Raw genomic sequence first — 19734 nt, 5'->3', positions numbered from 1 at the left:
TTCTTTACCAGTTTTCATGCCACATGTAAGAAAACTCGGCAGGGTTTTTCATTGCACATATAAGTTTCTGACGGTAATGATTTTCCCCTCATATGCGGTAATAAATTGACCATTAAGGGAACTTTCATCCTAGGAAACAACACAGACCCAAGTTTCCATGCATTTGCGAACTCTTATAAGATAAGGCCTCATTATTTTATGCACGATTCTTCCAGTTTGTGCCTCGAGATACTGTGTGATCTCCAATGAGAAATGTTCTTCTTTGTCATGACAACTGGTGTTGTATTGTTGGGAATGTATGTGGTTTCCTATTGATCAATCCCATGTTTTAATATGCAGATGATTTGGTCTTAGACAGACTCTTAGTCTTAGCTTACATTACCTAGAAGATTAATACTAATTAATAAGTCCTGGAGGCCCAAGGGAATCTCCTTTCTAGTGTAAAAGAAGTATAAAAAAACAATAACAAGTACTAATATTATGGTAAACTTCAACATCATTTAGTTACTAAAAGGACTAGGTTGGTTTCATAAGGTCAGTTAGGATTCTTAATGTTTAACCTGTAAGATTCAAGATGAGTTCACATAGGAAAAAATAGCTTAACCTATGTGCATGGCTCAAAGTTTACCATGACGTAGTAACCTCATTGTTTGCTAATTTTTTTCGACTGCGTATACGGTATGTCCAAAATTTATCACGAGGATACATATACCTTAGATGGATGCAGCGGTTTTCTGTTTTGGTATATGGATAAATTGATAAAAGTGTCGTATATCTAACAATGCATAAATAGGTTGTCAATGTACCTTAGATAACACAGTTCGGTTTTGGAATGTTGCACTTTGATCAGTGTTTTAAGGCGGAGCGAACGTTTTTCAGTAGGTTGCCATGTACTTCCATGCTACTAAGAACAGGTGTTGTACGGCGTAATTCTGCATTGAAACGCTCCGGATATGTCAAGTTTATTTGTCACCTTCTTCTTCGAAGACGTCATGTAATGAGATGTATCGCGTGCTTTCAGTTTAGGTAAAAGTGATCACGTTCATCTTCGGTCCTTTACGCTCGGTGACAAACAAGAAGTTAATGAAAATTGGTCGTATTTGATTCATGAAATCTTTACCGCAAACGATATCCGCTTTAATTTTAAGATGTTTCTACGCCAATTACCCGTTTTCATGCATTTCAAATTGCATCCAAAAGAATGAAACTAACAAATCCAATCTCCCTTAAAAGCTGCAGAGAAACTCTATACTTTTTAGTCCATTTACAGGTACCTAAATTGGATTCTTTCAGCAATGATGCAACAACATTGACAAAACAATGCAACAAGCATCAAGGTCATGAAGCACTTCTCTTAAGCCCTTGTGGGCTGAGGCCTTGCAAGTATTTATATGGGGTGTTACAGGCTGATAGGCTACAAGATAGTTGATGAGAGATTGGGCAAATAAATAAATACTTAAAATAAATTAAGTAAATAAATATATATAAAAATTAGCACAAACCAAGCATAGTAGACATGCTTTTGCCTTTTAGTTTGTATGGTTACTTTTTGTTTTTGTTAATAAGGGGATTGGCTAAAGTATGCGGGAGTTTAGTCAACTTAATTGAATAACAGATAGACATTTCATGAACAACCAATTATCTTATCAAATATTCAATTCTCCATAAATTACATGCATAAAGAAAGATCTACTATGTTTAATGCATTGAATGTACTTAACCTGGGGTCGCATTCATTAAAGTTGGATGACTACCGTTAGTTGGATGCCAAAGTTTATGACCCTCGCAGGATGACTACCGTTAGTTGTGTAACTTGTGTTATAGAAGCTAAAGTTAACCGTAAATTTTTTTTATTAGTTGTTTGTGGTATTCAGTCAGGATCCGCAATTTTCAAAAAAGATTCACCATCAGGTCTAGGTCTAGGCGGAAGAATTTGCTGCAACCCTGTTTGAGAATCTGCAGACATAATTGACACTACCAATTACACTGTAATAATAGTACTAGGGAGATATATGGGTCTTTTGCTACTTCTGCACAATTATGTGGGTGACAGTGTACTGAAAAACATGCTATTGGCAACACTTTCATTTTATGGGCCTCTAATTTTATGGAATGTAATAAAAATAATTTTGAATGTAAATTATTTCCCTATGAAAAACCATATGATTCCATGAAATAAGTTGTTATAATGCACAATTTTAAGAAAATCCCCCCACCCGGTACAAGTAGGATTCTACACCAAGAACTCAGGCACTATTACCAGGTGTCTGGCCAACTCAACTGCCGCACACTTACGGTACTTTCAACTCATAGATTTGGATCTCAAACCCATGAATGGGGATATTCCGGCCGATGCAACTGCATTCAGCAGAACCAGCCGAGGACATACATATACAACTTCAGAGTTTGGCCTCTCCATTTACTGCAGCACTCCAAATTTTGATAAGCAGGTAAAGCAAAAAACCAAACCAACATCTTTTCCAAAATTTGGGCTTTGGAAGTAAACAACAATTTTTGCTAAATGCCCAGTAGTAACCCATTGGACCAACGTTCACATCCATAACAGTAGTCCATTAAGTTTATACGATTAATCAAACACCATCAAAGCACTCACAATACCAGAATCTTATCTTGGATCTTCCTCATATGTTGCACACAGACAGAGAGACTTGATTAAGTGAACAGCGATTCTTCATAATGGCAATGTCGACAGCAAATTTGCCAACAACTGTCATTTCTCTGTCAGCTTCGATCAAAACCTTAGGCCGTTTCAGTTTGTTTTCCAACAATTCTCACAAAATAAAAAATCTTAATCGTAGAGCTCTTATAGTGAAGATGTCTTCTTCAGTTTCAGACCCTCTTGAAATTTGTGTTAAAGCTTCTATAACCACTCCTGGAAAGCTTGGAGACTGTATTCTATCTTTCTCTTAATTTTTGTGAATTCTTGATTTACTTAGTTGGGTCTGACAACTGTTTGTTAATCACTGAATCATAGTTTAGTATTGCATTTCTTGATTGACTTTCGTTGACGTTTTCAGGTCCTTTTACACAAAGGGTTTTGCTTACATTGGAGGAAAAACATCTCCCTTATGACATGAAGATGATAGATTTGGCTAACAAACCAGAATGGTGATTACTTTTTCTTTTCTTTTTTAACTATGTTACCTTATCCCTGTGCAAGTGGGATTCGAAACCAGACCTCTTGGTATAAGGCACTAAGTGTCTGATCAACTAAGCTGTTGGAAAATGTGAGTTGTATTCATAATGCATTGCATTATGATTAAAGGTGCAAGTCAGCAGAGAAATAAGTTTTGGCTTTTTGGTTATTGTACTAGGTTCTTGAAAGTCAGTCCGGAAGGTAAAGTTCCACTTATCAAACTTGATGATAAGTGGCTTGCAGATTCAGATGTTATTACACAGTCATTAGATGAAAAATATCCTGATCCTCCGTTGAGCACTCCACCTGAGAAAGCTTCCATGTATGTTCTCTACTTTCTGTTTTATTTTTTTGAGCGTACTTTTAAAGTTTGAGGTTCTTTGAGAATGTTATATACCATGAATGTTGGGATATAAAGACAATACCTAGTGAATGTCAAGTGTGAACAATATTATGTTGATGTCAAAAAGTATAACGTTGATCTGTTAACTTATGAAACCTACATGATGTAAACACGGAGTAAACCAATTCCATATTTGAAATGAAAACCAACTCAAACGAGAATGATCATGGAAAAAGTAATTAAGTAGCGGAAATTACAGAAAGTAGGTGTCTAGGAAACAAATCATTCGAGTGTACCAACTTAAAAAAACACAAACCACAAAAAGTGGTGCATTGCAGTCTATTTAAAGTTTTTTTTTGTTGAATGTTAGGAGTTTTATTTGTTGCATATCTAACTGTGGTTCCTGGGTAATTTGAGCAGACTTTAATGTGTTATACTTTAAATTGGCAGTGGGTCAAAGATCTTCTCCACATACATCGGTTTTCTTAAAAGTAAAGATCAAAGTGATGGAACCGAGCAGGCATTGCTTAGTGAGCTTACTTCCTTCAACGACCATATTGAAAAAAATGTGACGCTCTAATCATTGTTTCTTAAGTTTACTGCAGCATCGTAGTGTTTGGTATATTCACCTGCTTTAGTTTCGGTACCTACAGGGCCCTTTTATTAACGGGAAACATGTTTCTGCTGCGGACTTAGCTCTTGGACCAAAACTCTACCATTTAGAGATTGCTTTGGCTCACTATAAGCAGTGGTCGGTTCCAGCTTCACTTCCCTATATGAAGTCGTATATGGAGGTGAGTAAAAATCCAGTTTGATGATCTTCCATTTATTCAATGTAATGGAAAAAAAAAGAAAGAAAAGAGTTTGACCGATATACAGCTTAGTGCTTGCTTGTCCTATCTATGAGATCCTTCTACCCTAGCCTTAGCCGAAATAGAAACATAAAAATGAAAGCTCTATCTATCTGGCCTGATTTTGTGATTTCATGTTGCACAATAGATCAGACTATATTAGGTTGAAACGAATAGGATAACACTGAAATGATTTATGGCATCAAAGAGGCTCGTCTGCAAGAGATTGTGTCTTATAGGGTATGGACTACGGAGTCTTTGCCCATACACAAAGCAGGGTATATAATACATGAGTCACTACATCATTGCCTTGTGGAAAACAAAAGGTCATTATGTATTAGAAACTGTGAGACCACCAACTAAGACCCTTAAACCCGCAAACATCTCTGCACTTAAAATAGTTAGTTTGCCAAAGCTAATCTCCAAAGACATGCAGAAGAAACACCAATAGCAACTAGCAAGATTTGCTTGAAATTATGTGGGGCTGTTTTCTTTTTGAATGTCATAAAATTAAAGGTTCAAACTTAATATTATTGAATTGGTTCATCATCTTATTGTTCTGATGTTTCAGAAAATTTTCACCATGGACTCATTCATCAAAACACGGGCTCTGCCAGAGGATGTTATTGCTGGGTGGCGTCCAAAAGTAATGGGCTAATCGGTCTTCCTGCTGAATACCAGTTCCAATCGAGGCACTGGGGATCGATGACCTCGAATGTGTATAACTGGGTATCACCATGTTCTTTTGTTCTGTTAGTCATGTTAGTTAAAAGATTATACAAATATAAAAGAGAAATATATGCACTAATTTTTTGTTCTGTCAGTCATGTTCTCAAGAAATGAATCACCAAACATCATTTCTATTAAGATGTCAATGAGTATTTCCTTCTAATATATATTTTTCACATTATTTAACTTGTCTTAGCAATAACGGTATGTTCAGCATTGTTCATATAATGAGGGAGGATTCCCTCGCACTCTTATTTTTACACTATCTCACACTTCTGGCGACATTTTTGGTGATAAGAAAAAATTTCAGGCAACAATTTTCACAAATATAAATAAGAAAAATCAACCTCAGTTAGCTAGCATTACAAAGCCCACAAGTTATTGTAGTACTGTAATTTTTATTCACAAATTTACAAACCCACTTTGAAGTGTATAAACAAAGAGAACATGCTTCCAAAAAAAAAAAGTATATCAAAGAAAGCAATTAAGTAAATCAGAGTAAATTTGGTGAACTTGTAGAACTGAAAATCCAGGTTGAAGTTGAAGGGCCACAGTTTTGGTTCCAGTTTTGCAATCATACCAAATGATATCATTCTCAATCTTCATTAGAATGATATGTTTGGTATACAAGTCGAGTAGTATTTTACCAGATCCAAGAAGTCCGAGGTTAGTGAGTCCCAGGTCTACTCTGTATGTCTTGCACCATTTTGTTTCATCTGTTGAAGAGTAGTCTTCTAACACCCAAAGCTCCAGCCATTTTTCAAACAATTCAAGGTATAGCAAGCCTACTTCTCCTTCACATTCTACTAGTTTCTTCTCAACACCCCAGCCACCGGCATCTTCCAGTTTTTCATTTGGTTGTGAAATGGTCCTCCAACTTCCACCGTAAATATTGGTGTCTAGTGCCGTAATGTGTCCGTCATATGATAGCCAGTGAATGGCTCCATGTATGAGAATCCCAGGATCAGTCGCTGATCCAAGAAAAGAAGAAGGTTTGAATTGATCATCGTCGCTACCAACAATTATGTTGTCAAGCATTATCCATTCCCAGCTTTCTGAGTCGAATATCTCACAGTGATACACAAGATAACCAGGAGAAGTGGAGAAGCGAATTATGTTATAATGCATAGGGCTGCTAGACTTTTTAACAACAATGGCAGTCTTGAGAGTTAGATATTGATTTGTCTTAGGGCTTGGAATCTTTCGGGATTCTCCCGTGGATGGCTTGCAAATGTAGTATGAAGTGCCAGCTTGCTTGCTGTAACTGACACAAGAAAGCAAACCATGAGGGGATGATGAGGATAGGATTTCTACATGCCCTGGTAAGAAATCAAGTGTAGGAGACGGAAGTGCAGGGGATTGGTTTACCAACGAAACAAAGCTGAAGTGTTCTTCCCTTGGGTTTGATATCTGAATCAAGTAACCTGAAATAGTTGGAGTCCTTTGGGAGTGAATGAGTTTGAATTCAGAATTGTAAGTTAACCTCTCCCATTCCTTGCAAACTAATCGACAATGACTAAGAAGTGGAGCTACTGATATTCTTGTTAGGATCTCATAAATCACTTCCGGAGGAAGTTCAGCAATTGAAGTAGTAGTAGCAGCAGTAGCAGTTGACCTGCTGCATATGAGCCTCTTTTCTGGATTTTCCTGTTTCTCTCCAGTTCCTTGTGTTTTTCTCTTCTTGTTCATGATCTGCACAGGGACATTACTTTAATTATTGAAACAGAGATATATTGAATAAACTGCAATCACTCTTGTGATAGGCATCTGGCCTGGCCTCTAATCGCAGTCCCTCTTTGTCTCTTTATCATTTGCCAAAGGGTTCGCATGTCTCGAGAAGTCAACTAGTTTGAGCAGAGCTCCTAACATCTCGTTTAGACATTTTATCAAACACCTTGAGGGTTTTAATCCTTCGGTGCTCTTTCAGGTCATATCTTAGATCAACAGAGAGAATAAACGAGAGAGGTTTACATGCAAAGTAGGGACATATACAACCACCGGAGATGGGGAGAAATCGATGTGGAAGAAAAAAGGAAAACTGTTTTTAAATTCTATACCTAACACGAATCAGAAATTCAATCCCTAAAACATGTTACTAATAAGATTGAGGAAACCATAAACATAAAATTTACACAGATTTATTTCATCAATATCGGTAAAATCTAATTCAATCCAATACCTGTTTCTTTCCTCGCAGAAAGCAAAACTTATTCCAACAAGACGAAGATGATTCCATTTCAACAAGATGAAGTTGATTCCATTTTTGTTCTAGTCCAGTCAGCCGGCTAAATTAGAAATTTTAACGAGCGACGACTCAGGGAGATTTTTGTGTCGAGGAAGAGTCTTATATGAATTACGACTTTTTAGAGACACAACTTAACCAGCAGTTTATAAAAAGTCAAAATAAAATAAGCAAACTTTTTAGAGACACAACTTAACCCGCAGTTTATAAAAGGCTCTTCCACTATATATATCCCTAGAAATACCAGTGGTACCCCATGTCAGTTAGAAAAATAGTTAAAGTTCGGTTACTAAAGAATAATTAAAAGAAATCGGAAAATTTTGATATACATACCCCTCACTTCTATATCGTGGGAAGATTTTTATAACTATAAACCAGAAAACAAAAACTTCCTTAAAATCATGAGCACAAAAAACTGTCGAAATCATTTTCTCTCCGAAAACAATTAGGACATTAGTTTGGATGAACGATGAAATCGTTGGTATCAAGTTTGGAAGGTTTGGGGATTGAAGCATATCCTGATGAACCCCTGGTATGTAGTCCATAACGTTATTATTTTGTTCTTACAGAATTTGCTCCATCTTGTCGCAAAGTAACAAACTCTGTTGATACCAGTGCCGAACAATACCTTAACATTATGCTAAGCATAAACAAACTCTCACCAAGTCACCATCCAAATATCTTCTCTTTTTTCCTTTCAGTTTTGGCTCAATTGCTTGTAAAGAGGTTCTTATTTGCTATCCAATGACTAATGTTGGTCCTTTGAAGGATTTCTCTTATTATGTTTGGATCAATGCAGTAGAGATTTTCTCTTTCGAAACACAGCAACTATGAACAAGTTGGTATTTTTTGAATAATGGAGCTTAAATTCTCATCGTACTTTTCAACTTTATATTATTTCTTCTTAATCTAAAGTTCTTCAAAAATGAATTGATCAACCAATAAATCATTGAACGAACAACTGCAACTTTATTTTCTTTTCTTTTATGAGATCATGATTTTTAAAAATCATGTTTGCGCTGGGATAGTCTAAGAATCTCCTATGACAATCAAAAGAGATTTTGAAAATCGGTCAGAATTAAAGGCTAAACTAGTGCCCTGATTTATTTTTGGATGGAAGATCTTGATTGGGTTCTATCGTGCTTATATAGCAGGGAACTTCCTTTTACGAAAGAGGGGTATATGCATAAATTTTTCTTTGAATTTTAACAACTTTCATTTTCACAAATGATTGATGCTGTATTCAAGTACCGTTCAAAACAAGATTGTTTTTATCTCAAGTACTTACTTTCACTTAAAAATCTTATTTGTTGCTATGATATTTTTGAAGGATATTTTGACTCCGTATGATGAAAACCGCTCTGAACATACTGGTCTAGCCAAAGACTCCCAAGAGCCTCAGCCAGTCTCGACTCTCTCGCAAGAATATCATAACTTGACGGCCGAGTTCACAACTGATGAGGTACAACAGCAGTGATTATTGAATATCAAATACTGAAATTAAAAGACAATTCTTAATACCCTCTAATTACTGTTGTAGGCATTTGTGAGTTGTGAGGAAGTTATTCAATGGTGTCATGATAAGGCAAGAGAAACAAACACAGTGGTGATTATAAGAAAGTCCGAAAAAAAGCCTAAAATACAAGGCTCTTTCGTAGTAATGGCGTGTGAAAGGTTTGGGGTGTTTAAAAGTGTTAACAGAACTATTGTCGGCCAAAATACAGTAGCTCGACGTCAAAGAAGAAAACCGAGGAAGACGGGAACAAAGAAATGTAATTGTCCTTTTCGGTTGAGGATCACATGTGTTGATGGAACAAACTGGAAATTACGGGTTTTTCAGGGCCAACACAATCACTCCCCTTATGATCATTTTCGGGTAGGTTAAATCCTGAGGAAAAAGACTTGTGCATTTCTCTATCAGTTAATGGAGTCAAACCGGCTCTAATTTTATCTACTATGAAAAGTCGTGATTCCAAGAATGTCTCAACTGCAAGGACAATATACAATGTCAAGTCCAAATTCAGGATAAAAGCAATGGAGGGGCGAACGAAGATGCAGAAATTATTGCAGTTATTAGACGTACACCATTATGTAACGTCGAACAAAAGAGAAACAAATTCAGGAAGAGTGTTAGAATTATTTTGGTCACACCCGGATGGTTCTAAGCTTGCTCAATGTTTTCCCACCGTGCTCCTACTAGATTGTACTTATAAAACGAATCGTTGGTCTATGCCGCTATTTCATGCTGTTGGTGTGACATCTACCTCTCTAAGTTTCACAATTGCGTACTGTTTTATGTCTGCAGAGAAGACCTAGAATTACATCTGGGCTCTACAACAATTAAGGCAGTTGTATTCAGCTAGTAATCTTCCATCGGTAATAGTCACAGATGACGATCAACAACTACAGAATGCTGTAAATCTAATCTTTCCTGAAGCTACACGACTTTTATGTACTTACCACATCTCATGTAACGTGTCTTCCCATTTCGAGAAGGATATACCCAGCAGCAGAACGGAAGATCTTGAAGATATTAAACAAGATTGGGAAACTTTATGGAGGTCTGCAGACCATGCACTGTACGAGATTAATTTAGCTTACTTTCTCAAGGCTTGGAGCATGTTATATCCCACCACAGTAAGTTATTTGCGTACTCAATGGTTGGCTCGTAAAGAACAGTTTGTTTATGCATGGACAAATAATATTCTACACTTGGGTAATACAACTACAAACCGAGCTGAAAGCGAACATGCGGCACTAAAGAATTTTCTCCGGTGCTCAACTGGTGATTTTCTCAAATGTTGGCAAGATATGGACAACCAATGGGTAACACGAGTCATCAACATTCGAGCTTCATTAGAGAAAAGTAAAACCGTTGCTGTACACGTATATAATCAGAGCCCGGTTACGAAGAGATTGGTGTATAATATATCTCATGCTGCTTTGGAGTTAATTACTTTGGAAGTTAGTTCACTAGGAAAAAGTCGTTTCATGGGAAGATGTTTATGCATATTACGGAAAACGCACGGCTTACCATGTGCCTGCGAAATCCTCAACAGCCACAAGAACTGTAGTCATATTTCTCTCGATTCTATACATGAGAAAACATCTTTCTATGGATCCTGTACATGAAAAGGAGGCAACAGTTTTTGATTGGGAATATTTGTTTGAGAAGATAAGAATGAAATATGAAGCTTGCACAGAATTACAGAAACATTTCATGTTAGAAATGTTGATAGAGATTGCAGATCCAAGTAAAACGAGTATGCAAGAACCGAAAGGAAAATTTCCAAGCAAAGGTCTCCCAACTAAAGCACAAACTAAAGCACAAAAGAAGAGAGAGCAGTCGACAAAGAGGGATCCATCGAAGTGGGAAAGACCACCTAAAGGAACGGCTTCTAAATCAGCAACAAAGAAAGTGCCGGCCAAGGCACAAAAGAAGGCAGTGAAGAAGTCTCATATAGTGCATGAGGTTCAAAATGACTTACCGGATTTGAATGAGCTACCAGATTTGAACGAAGTGGATGAACAATATGTTCTTCCCGGTAAAGTGATGTTAAAAAGGAAGAAAGGGCAATGTCAAATTAAAGCACCTAAACAGCGAAGGAAGTACACGAAAACGACCAAGACCAACAGTCAAGATATGTCGTACGACGATGAGTACTTGGGAAAACTGATTCAAGGGATTACGTTTCATAATCCAAAAATTCTTTCTGATGTTGTGGAGAGGTTGGAAAATGTTGCACCAGATGGGCATTGTGGGTTTCGAGCTTGTGCCGAAATGTTGGGATTGAGTGCTGATGATGGATGGAAGACAGTCAAGATTGAGATGGAGCGAGAACTGACAGTGAATTCTGAGATGTACATACCAATAATTGGCGGAGTGGAAGAATATACAAAGATACTTACAACTCTCCGGTATATAAGGTCATTTGCAACTCAATTGTACTGGATAGTTTTGCCTGGCATGGGATACATTTTTTCCTCTGCATTCAACTGTAATTTTTCCTCATATTCAAATATGGGAAGTACAACATGGTTACCATTGAAGACCCCCCCTCCAGTAGATTTCAAAGTTGTGACGATTCTTAATCTTGACAATGAACATTTTGTCAAAGCAATATTGAAACCTGGTGCTCCCCTTCCACCAGTTCTCAATGGGTGGAATTCTATATGCACCGAGGAGGCGCTACTTTGGACTCCACACATGGAAATGCTGCACCGGGGATGGGAGAATATCGAGCAAAAACTGCTTGGACAAGGTGTACAGGTTATAGAAGAGATTGACCTTGATGAACCATGAATATCGTAAATCAACACCTTATGTTTCTACTATTTGTTGTTGTTGTTCTATCAATCAATTTATCTAGTTTAGATTTAGGATACGACTGCCGTTCCAAAAATATTTTTTTTTGAAAGACCAGAAACACTTTCTTTTAGTTTACATTTTACAAAAAAAATTTGATGTTCCTTTGAGTTTCTTAATTTGTGGGGTTTGTAGGGTGAACTGAATTATGAATTTATCTTTCCAATATGAAAAAAGAAAGAATGCAAATGTTAATGCACCATAAAAATCTCTCTCTTAAAATCTGTGATAATGAGTTACGGGTATTTAGGACGAAAGGTAGAGAAGAACAATAGTTTTCCGCGTGGGGATATAGAATTTTAGACAGTTAGATGGGGTAGGAAGATAGGTTGCGGGGTAAAGAGATCAAGGGGTATCGTTATAATTTCCGGGGGTGTATAGAGGAAGAGCCTTATAAAAAGTCGAAATAAAATAAGCTTTTTTTTTAATTGATAAAATAAAACAGGGATAACCCTGGAGTGACCTATTACAAGCCAGATTCTGCAACTTAACATGGAGTAAACTCCAGAAAGACAAACCAACTCTTGACAAAATAATCGTGGAAAGACGTAATGAATCAGAGGAAACCAGTCATGTTGCTTTACTCAATTCAAATATACTTAACTGCGGATCGTCATGTACATGTAACCTTCCATCCTCAATTTTAAGCCTAACCTAGTGCCAAAATAATACTACAGGAAGAAAAAAATGCTGGAGATTAACAAAATTTAACCACACAATCCTCCACCCCATATGTTGTGTTCCCAGAGCTTTTCTTTTCCAAACAATCTCTAATGGTGGGTCTTCAAGAAATAGTTGCTTACTTTGTGAACATGAATTTCTCTGTAAAAACATCTTTCTTAATTTATCAAAAGAAAGGAAGCTTATAGAAACAACTTTCTTAATCTATCAGCTGAAAGGGAAGCTCTCTTATTTGTTGGTTCTAAAACAAGTGCATATCCAAAATCTGCAAGAAAGAATAATACATCTGTAAGGACACATTACTATTCCTGATTCGGAAACACATTTGAGTAGCACATGGTCAGAATCCGTCTTTGGAATTTGTATGTGTTTCCTGAGATAGAGCCCACAGGTTGAGTGGGACACAATCAAATAAGGCCTCAAGAATCAGTTCAACTACTACTGAAACTTCATACATAATAACAAGTCAGATAATAGTGTACAGTTGGAAGGAATGATGCACAATGATCCATAGACACTAGATGTTTTGGAGCAAAAGATTACCTTCAACAGCCTCTTTGTAAAAACCAAGCATCTCCCTTGCTGTTCCTCGCCGCAGATAGGACTTCACATGCTGTATAAGAAGAGAACAGGTTAGATAGCATCACTTTAAAAGGAACAAAATCTTACTCAAGAAGCATATATATATATATGCAATTTATAACAAAAGGTACCTTTTTGTCAAGACTGATGGCTTTAGTACAATCAGCCTCTGCCTGGAGGTAGCTGGATGACAAAATGAGAGAAACCACAGAATACAGTGTTACAGGGAAGGCAGAAAACAATTGAATGTTAAAGCACACCATGAACATTTGAGTTGAGGTAGAGTATCAACTATAATAATACCTTCCCAGTTCCAGATATGCTGCAGCCCTATTACTATAGTATGCTGCATTCTTTCCATTTAGTTTGATCGCTTCAGTGTAGAAGCCAATAGCTTTCTGCCATTGTTTATCTTTGAATGAATTGTTACCCTGTGTCATCAAATGTTAGAGTTAGTAAATTTCCCATAGAAATCCAAGTTCCAAATTGTTTGCACTGGTCAAAAGATTACAATTTTAACAATGAAACTCCACGAAACAGTATCTTAACACCAGTGCAAGGCCATTTGCACTACACCAAAGCTAAGCTTACAAAACAAAAATTGTAGAAAGGGGGATATGCCAAAATACTGTGGGGTTAATCTTTTGCAAAGATCAAGAAAAAGAAAATTACAACTAGGAAATATGCATCAATCTTATTTATGCTAGCAAACCAAGTCTCAGAAGTTATTAAGGAACATAAAATTGAAAATGTTGATTCTCTGGATTGTTAAGTTTTAGCCATGAGAAAATTTTCTGCAACGTAATATGAAAGGGAAGAACCGCTTCACTCCTCTACTCAAAGTACCAAGGAAAAGTTACCTTTTCTTTGGCAATCTCAGCAGATTCTTCCTGGCTGAGAACACTATTTGACGAGCCTGACTTAACAGCAATATCAGCTTGCTCCTGAAGGGTTGCATACATAGTTTGCACAGTGTCTAGCAAGAAGCGATCGGCACCATGGCGTGCTACGAAGGACACTGAGACAGGACACTTTTCATGAAGTCCCAGTGGTATGGAAACCTGCCATACGATTGTTTCACAAAGAAAAATAAAATGAAATTGAAGCACCGCGAATATAAAAAGGAAAAACAAACTTTTGGAGCTCTACATCTTGAAGCACATGCAACTGGCATGAACAAGATTGTGAGAAAAGAATGAATTAAATATTATACCTGACAACAACCGGACATGGTAGCTATACTCAACAAACTAGAAGCACGCCTTTGATAGTCCTCTAATACAGCCTCCTTTGCACCAGCTTTTGGAGGAAGGTCAGCTACAGTAGGAATTACAAGTATCCCGTCATCCTGAAAAGAAACACCCTGTTAAAGCATTTGAAGAAAACTTAAAAACGGCACTAATCCACCCTCCTATCGCTATTGAGGCCCTACAAGATCAGAAGTTTGATCTAAGAATTGCTTTTTATGAACCTTCAACAACAACTAACAAAAACTTCAACCGTCAAATTTTAACTTAGTGATCAATTATTATGCAAGTAATATAATCGTACCAGACCACGTGATAAGGGACTATCCCACAAATTCAAGGCTGTCATTTCTTTACCCATTACAAACCGCAAAATATTTACAACTTTGAAGCATTGTGCATAGCTAATTGGAACCGCCTAATATCACACTCAAAATACTGGCACAAAAAACTGAATGCACAAATAGCTAAGGGCTAACAGCTTTAAATTATATACTCTATGGTAATCACACACCTTCAGAAGACTGTGAAGAGCTGAGCGTGTTTCATTCCAAACTAATTGGCAATTATCAACCTTTGCATCTGTGGCCTCTCCCAGTTCTTGTAGTTGTCTTGTTATTGAAGAATCCAAGACAGACTTCGTCGAGTTGATCCATTCCCCGTGATTATATTTGAACTCATGCCTGCATTATTTATTTTCAATGAACTTACAACAATCTCATGTGTAACTAACAACAGATGACATCTAATTTTGGCATCCAACATATGAACCAATGGGCAATTACGAGTTTGTTCAAAAGAAAAAATGAACAAGTAAAGCAGAATAAAACTTAAAATAAATTGTATAACCTCATATAAGGGTTGTGAAGCTATACATAAGACGGAAAAAATAAGAAGAAGAGAATGAAAAAGTTCAATTTGTGGTGCTTAATCATGGAAATGGTCTTCCGTAAAAGAAATACTGGGATTCAGCCATTCAAGGCAAGCAGTTCCAAGAAGAACCAGCGTTCGTGAAACGCAGTAAAAAATACGACTATAAACTCTAAAAGATATAAATTTGAGCAAGCATAACTCACCCTTGCTCCTCTAAAAAAAAAGAATTTCTCAGTTTCACAAAATAGAATAAATGAGTGAGAGACTTGCAGCTTAAACTCACAGGGCTTAGCTTCACCGAGCTCAAATTTCTCATGGGAAGTAGCATATAAACAATACATGGTTTTACAAATAAGACATCAACTTTACCTCTGAAGAAGGAGCATAGCATTTGCAAGTGATCCCAGTGAAGAGGTTTTCACTTCGCCATTTTTGCTCCTCTCATTGAATTGTTTCAGACTCGGTACTTTGGAACCCAAGTAGTCATCAAGGTTTGCATGCTTCAATACTTGTTCTAAGATAGCAACAACATGATGAAACAAATAAGTAAGAGAAACCGCAAATCATCAATAGGTCCTAATAACGTGAAAGCTGGGAAGCATGATATTAAAGAAGAAAATTACAGGGCATTTACACTGTAAAGAGGAATAAGAACATACTTCCAAACAGCTTCTCACTGGATTTAATCACCACTTGCGCAATTCGGTTCACGGGGATCTTTAACAGCTCAAAACAATCATCAGCAATTACAATATTTCTAGGTGAACGTGTATCCGCGTACGATAGTTGCAGCAGCACGTGACCCACTCGACGAAGCATGCCAGGATCCCTGGCAAACCATCCTGCACAAGAAGTTTCAAACATTATGTGAGATATAAAGATACATGATATGAAGAACCAGTGTCACTCCCACCGTGAAGGGGGGGATTCGGTAGAAAACGCGACGCCAGTTTTCTGATTTCTGTTTCTAGTTTCTGATTTCTATTCTAGTAATGTTTCGCTTAGGACTATTTTATGAGATGGGTCGTAGTCATGGATCTCTTGCGTGTTATAAGGTGGACGATGATTGCTCAAGATTGTCAGTCGAGTGAATTATCTAATTTACAAAAAGAAAAAAAAATGCTTCTACCGGACTTGCACATTATGTGCGAAAAAGGGGCCTATTACAATTAATATATCATATATAGAGTGATATATACATAACTTACAGTCTTACACCCAAACGAAGAAAAGAAACAGCACATACCCACAGTGTCTAGACTTGGTGAAACAGGAATAGTCCCCATGTTAGAAAGAGCCCCATAAGAAGGACGAAATCCAAGTACACCACAGAATGCAGCAGGTACTCTCACACCACCAATTGCATCAATACCTGCCGTTGGAAACAAGAATTTGAGTAATCCAAAGAATAAACCAACAATGTTTATGGAGTGTCACATTTAAGCACAAGGAAATGCTTGCAGCTGGTTAATGTCAAGCTGCATTAATGACTAGAGGTCCGTTGCAGGAGCATGGAACTCAATTATCATACTTTTTCAACAATTAGCATATAGCAAAACAGACTCACCCAGAGAAAAATCAACCAGATTAGCAGCAACTGCTACAGCAGATCCACTTGAAGATCCTCCTGATATGCGTGTGGGAGCTACGGGATTGGTCGGCTCTCCATAATGTTTGTTATCTCCATTGATACTGAAAACAAACAAACCAACAAAAAACAATCCATTCAATTTCAGCAAATAACTTAACCGCAGGTAATAACTATAGCCGTATGCACCTCTATCATGTCCTAGACTAGATACAAATTCATAATGTGATTGAGAGCTAAAAGGAATAAAGTTCACATTTTGTGCATAAACCATAAAACCCATAGTAAGCTAAGTGCTAACCTATACGCCAATTCATCCACAACGGTTTTTCCAACACAAGTGGCGCCACCTTCAACAGCAGACGAAACCACAGGTGCGGTTCGAGAAGCAGGTTCATGTGTCTTTTCCCATTCTGGATTCCCGAATCCAGTAACATATCCATCTATATCAAAACTGCAAACCAATACATATGTTGTCAAATTACACAGCTTTTTCAATTCGTAATTCACTAAAAAAAGAGGTTCTTTTTCTTCTTCTCAGAATCTTACATGTCTGAGACAGCAAAAGTAAGACCAGACAAAGGATGAGGAGCTTTAGGAGGTGCAGGTGGAGGAGGAGGTAAAAGCTGTAACCTAACAACAAAAGCCCCAAAATCTTCTTTGATAACTTTTTTAAGTTTTCTAGTCATTAATAGAATTCCAGCTATACCTAACCCTACCAATACACAGATATTTGTTATTGCAGATGAAGAAGATGCCATGATTTTTTTACCCTGCTGTTTTTTTGAAGTTGTGCCAAACATTAACTAGAAGTAATATAGAACCCTAGAACAGAGTATAAAATGAGTTTTCTCTACTAGGGTTTAATAGATTCTGAAGATAACAGTGATAGACAGTAATCCAAAACCAAAACCTAGGTAGAAAGAGAACTAGATAGAAGAGAGAAAGAGTCTCTTCTTTTCACACAGAAACGTGATGCTGTTGATTTGGTACGTCTCCTAGGAGAGTGTTTAAGTTATGACTAACGCGATTGGATAACAACCACAGATTATTTGCATTTTGCAACAAGGGCCAAGGGGACACTGGTGTTTCAGCCCAAAATATATTTCATGTAATACAACAGCCCAACTAATACACTGGAGAAAAAATTTGAACCCTGATTTTGGGCATACCTAAATCTTTCTAGGCATATAAAACAATAGTCCCATCTTGGGTGACCTTATAAGGGGTATCCTATGAATAGTTCAATTACCCATATACCCTTGATACAAAAATTTAAAATTAGTTTTCTAAAAAATCAAAATCAGTTTCCCTTACCATCTCTTCTTCTTCCTCCTTCTCTAGCCGAACTCTTCCCCCTCCTGCGAAAAAATATTCATCATCGTGATTAATTTTCGATTCGTAAAAATTTGATCGTCGATTTAACTCAACCACATAATGACCCGTACAAAGAAAAGCAGGGATTAGGCAAATCAAATCATCTTCTAATCCATCGATTGAAGAAGAAGAACCAATTGAAGATGAAGGTGTAGAAACTGAAAATCAACCACCAATTGAACCAGAAATTGAACCAACTGCATCTCCAACTCCGGAAATGAGGATAAGAAAGCAAGTTTTACAAACCAAACTCCTATTTGTTGTTTTTCATCGATTAAATGACGGTTACAGTGTTGGGTTCGGCTCAAAATTGAGTTGCGTTTTTAGCCGAACTGTTATTCACAAAAGCTTCTTATAAGTGTATATGAACAGTTCGGCATGAAATTTCATGAAATTTCAAGCCGAACCTAGTCACAGATAGAGATGCATAGGGGTTCGGCGTATTCGATAATCATAATATGTGCCGAACCTAGCACATTTACGAGGTTCAGCTATTACGATATTCTCAATATGTGCCGAACCAATAACAATATTTTAACTCAAAAAACAACAAATTGATGTTCGGCTCATACGATTTTCGAAATATAAGCCGAACCAGTAATTATTTTTTTTCCGAGCTATTCAGGATGTTGTTCGTCTTACTATGAAGCTTTCATATAAGCCGAACTAGTGTCTAGCAAAAGGGTTGGAGTTGAAAATTATAGGTTCGGCGCATGCATTAAACAAATTCGGTGAGCCGAACCGTTCATCAATTGGTAGATTCGGCTCATAGATGTGAGCCGAACCTCAACCTGTTTCGCCGAACCATGATCCAAAAAATCATCTAAACAACCTTTATAATTCTGAAAATTATCTTAATCACTAAACAAAATATTTAATCACTAATCAATATTACTAACACTAATACGTAAATGGCAGATTTGCCATTAAAAAAATTTGGGTTAAGGGGTAATCTGATTTTGCTATTTCACAACCTTTTTTGTCTTTATGCAGTATGCCTAGTAAGATTTCAGTATGCCCAAAATCAGGGTTCAAAAATTTGTCAACTTTCTCAATAATTGTCAATACATTGGAGAAAGAATTTGTCAACTTTCTCAACGATGTAGTTAGTTCTATTCTGTGGCAGGAAATAGTAGTATCAACTCTCTTCAAGGTGTGCATGATCATGATTGGATTCTTCTTGGAAGAAGGGAAATTTCATATGTTCAGTAAACAGCAAATGCAGGCATTGGACAAATCATCTGAATGAGTTAGTACCGGTTTCTTGCGGAGAAAAACAATGGTACTTTCATAGAAGACTAGTTGTCGAACATGGAGTGGAGAAATTGGAGTGTATTTTTCTGCAAGAAGATGTGAAATAGGCTAGTACTATGGGATACAACACAGTAATTTTTGAGTGATTTTAGTCGGTAGTAAATTCTATCAATGAAGTTAATCCTAGTGTTCATTAGGTAAATCAAGGGATTATCCTTGGAGTTAAAAATCTTTTGATGAGTGAAAATTTCTAATTTTGTAATTTTTTGAATCGTCCAGGCAATAGAGTTAGCATATTCTTCGGCCATAAAAGGTAGCACAAATGGTTTTGATTTTGAATATCTAAAAAAACATTAAAAAAATCTTGGCATATCTGGATGGATAAGTGGGGGTTTGATTTTGAATTCACTGTCAAGTCCCTCTAAAAGGGAAAAAGATGGATAA

At 36.9% G+C, this 19734-nt stretch overlaps 3 protein-coding genes across 3 annotated transcripts; 1 reads left to right on the top strand and 2 right to left on the bottom strand.

Moving 5' to 3' along the window:
* The first annotated feature begins 2605 nt into the window (after window positions 1–2605).
* LOC113282063 (glutathione S-transferase DHAR3, chloroplastic-like) lies at window positions 2606–5266 on the top strand. The gene is made up of 6 exons (XM_026530996.1): window positions 2606–2911; window positions 3039–3129; window positions 3336–3479; window positions 3951–4068; window positions 4154–4294; window positions 4923–5266. Exons 1-6 carry the CDS (start codon window positions 2698–2700, stop codon window positions 5007–5009), a joined length of 795 nt encoding a protein of 264 aa, XP_026386781.1. The 5' UTR covers window positions 2606–2697; the 3' UTR covers window positions 5010–5266.
* A 131-nt stretch (window positions 5267–5397) lies between these two features.
* LOC113282062 lies at window positions 5398–7459 on the bottom strand. Its single transcript, XM_026530995.1, has 2 exons — window positions 7260–7459; window positions 5398–6772 (listed from the first exon to the last, which is right to left on the bottom strand). Exons 1-2 carry the CDS (start codon window positions 7314–7316, stop codon window positions 5552–5554), a joined length of 1278 nt encoding a protein of 425 aa, XP_026386780.1. The 5' UTR covers window positions 7317–7459; the 3' UTR covers window positions 5398–5551.
* A 4762-nt stretch (window positions 7460–12221) lies between these two features.
* Window positions 12222–17643, bottom strand: LOC113282061 (outer envelope protein 64, chloroplastic-like). Its single transcript, XM_026530994.1, has 13 exons — window positions 17209–17643; window positions 16961–17113; window positions 16639–16763; window positions 16318–16443; window positions 15731–15913; window positions 15441–15585; window positions 14713–14881; window positions 14165–14299; window positions 13812–14012; window positions 13255–13382; window positions 13083–13134; window positions 12913–12982; window positions 12222–12634 (listed from the first exon to the last, which is right to left on the bottom strand). The coding sequence occupies exons 1-13, from the start codon at window positions 17460–17462 to the stop codon at window positions 12552–12554; spliced, it is 1824 nt and encodes a 607-aa protein (XP_026386779.1). The 5' UTR covers window positions 17463–17643; the 3' UTR covers window positions 12222–12551.
* Window positions 17644–19734: the final 2091 nt, after the last annotated feature.

The sequence above is a fragment of the Papaver somniferum genome, chromosome 5 (assembly GCF_003573695.1).
Source record: "Papaver somniferum cultivar HN1 chromosome 5, ASM357369v1, whole genome shotgun sequence".
NCBI lineage: Eukaryota > Viridiplantae > Streptophyta > Magnoliopsida > Ranunculales > Papaveraceae > Papaver > Papaver somniferum.
The sequence above is the reverse complement of the archived record's forward strand: the minus strand, read 5'-3'. Positions and strand labels throughout refer to the sequence as shown.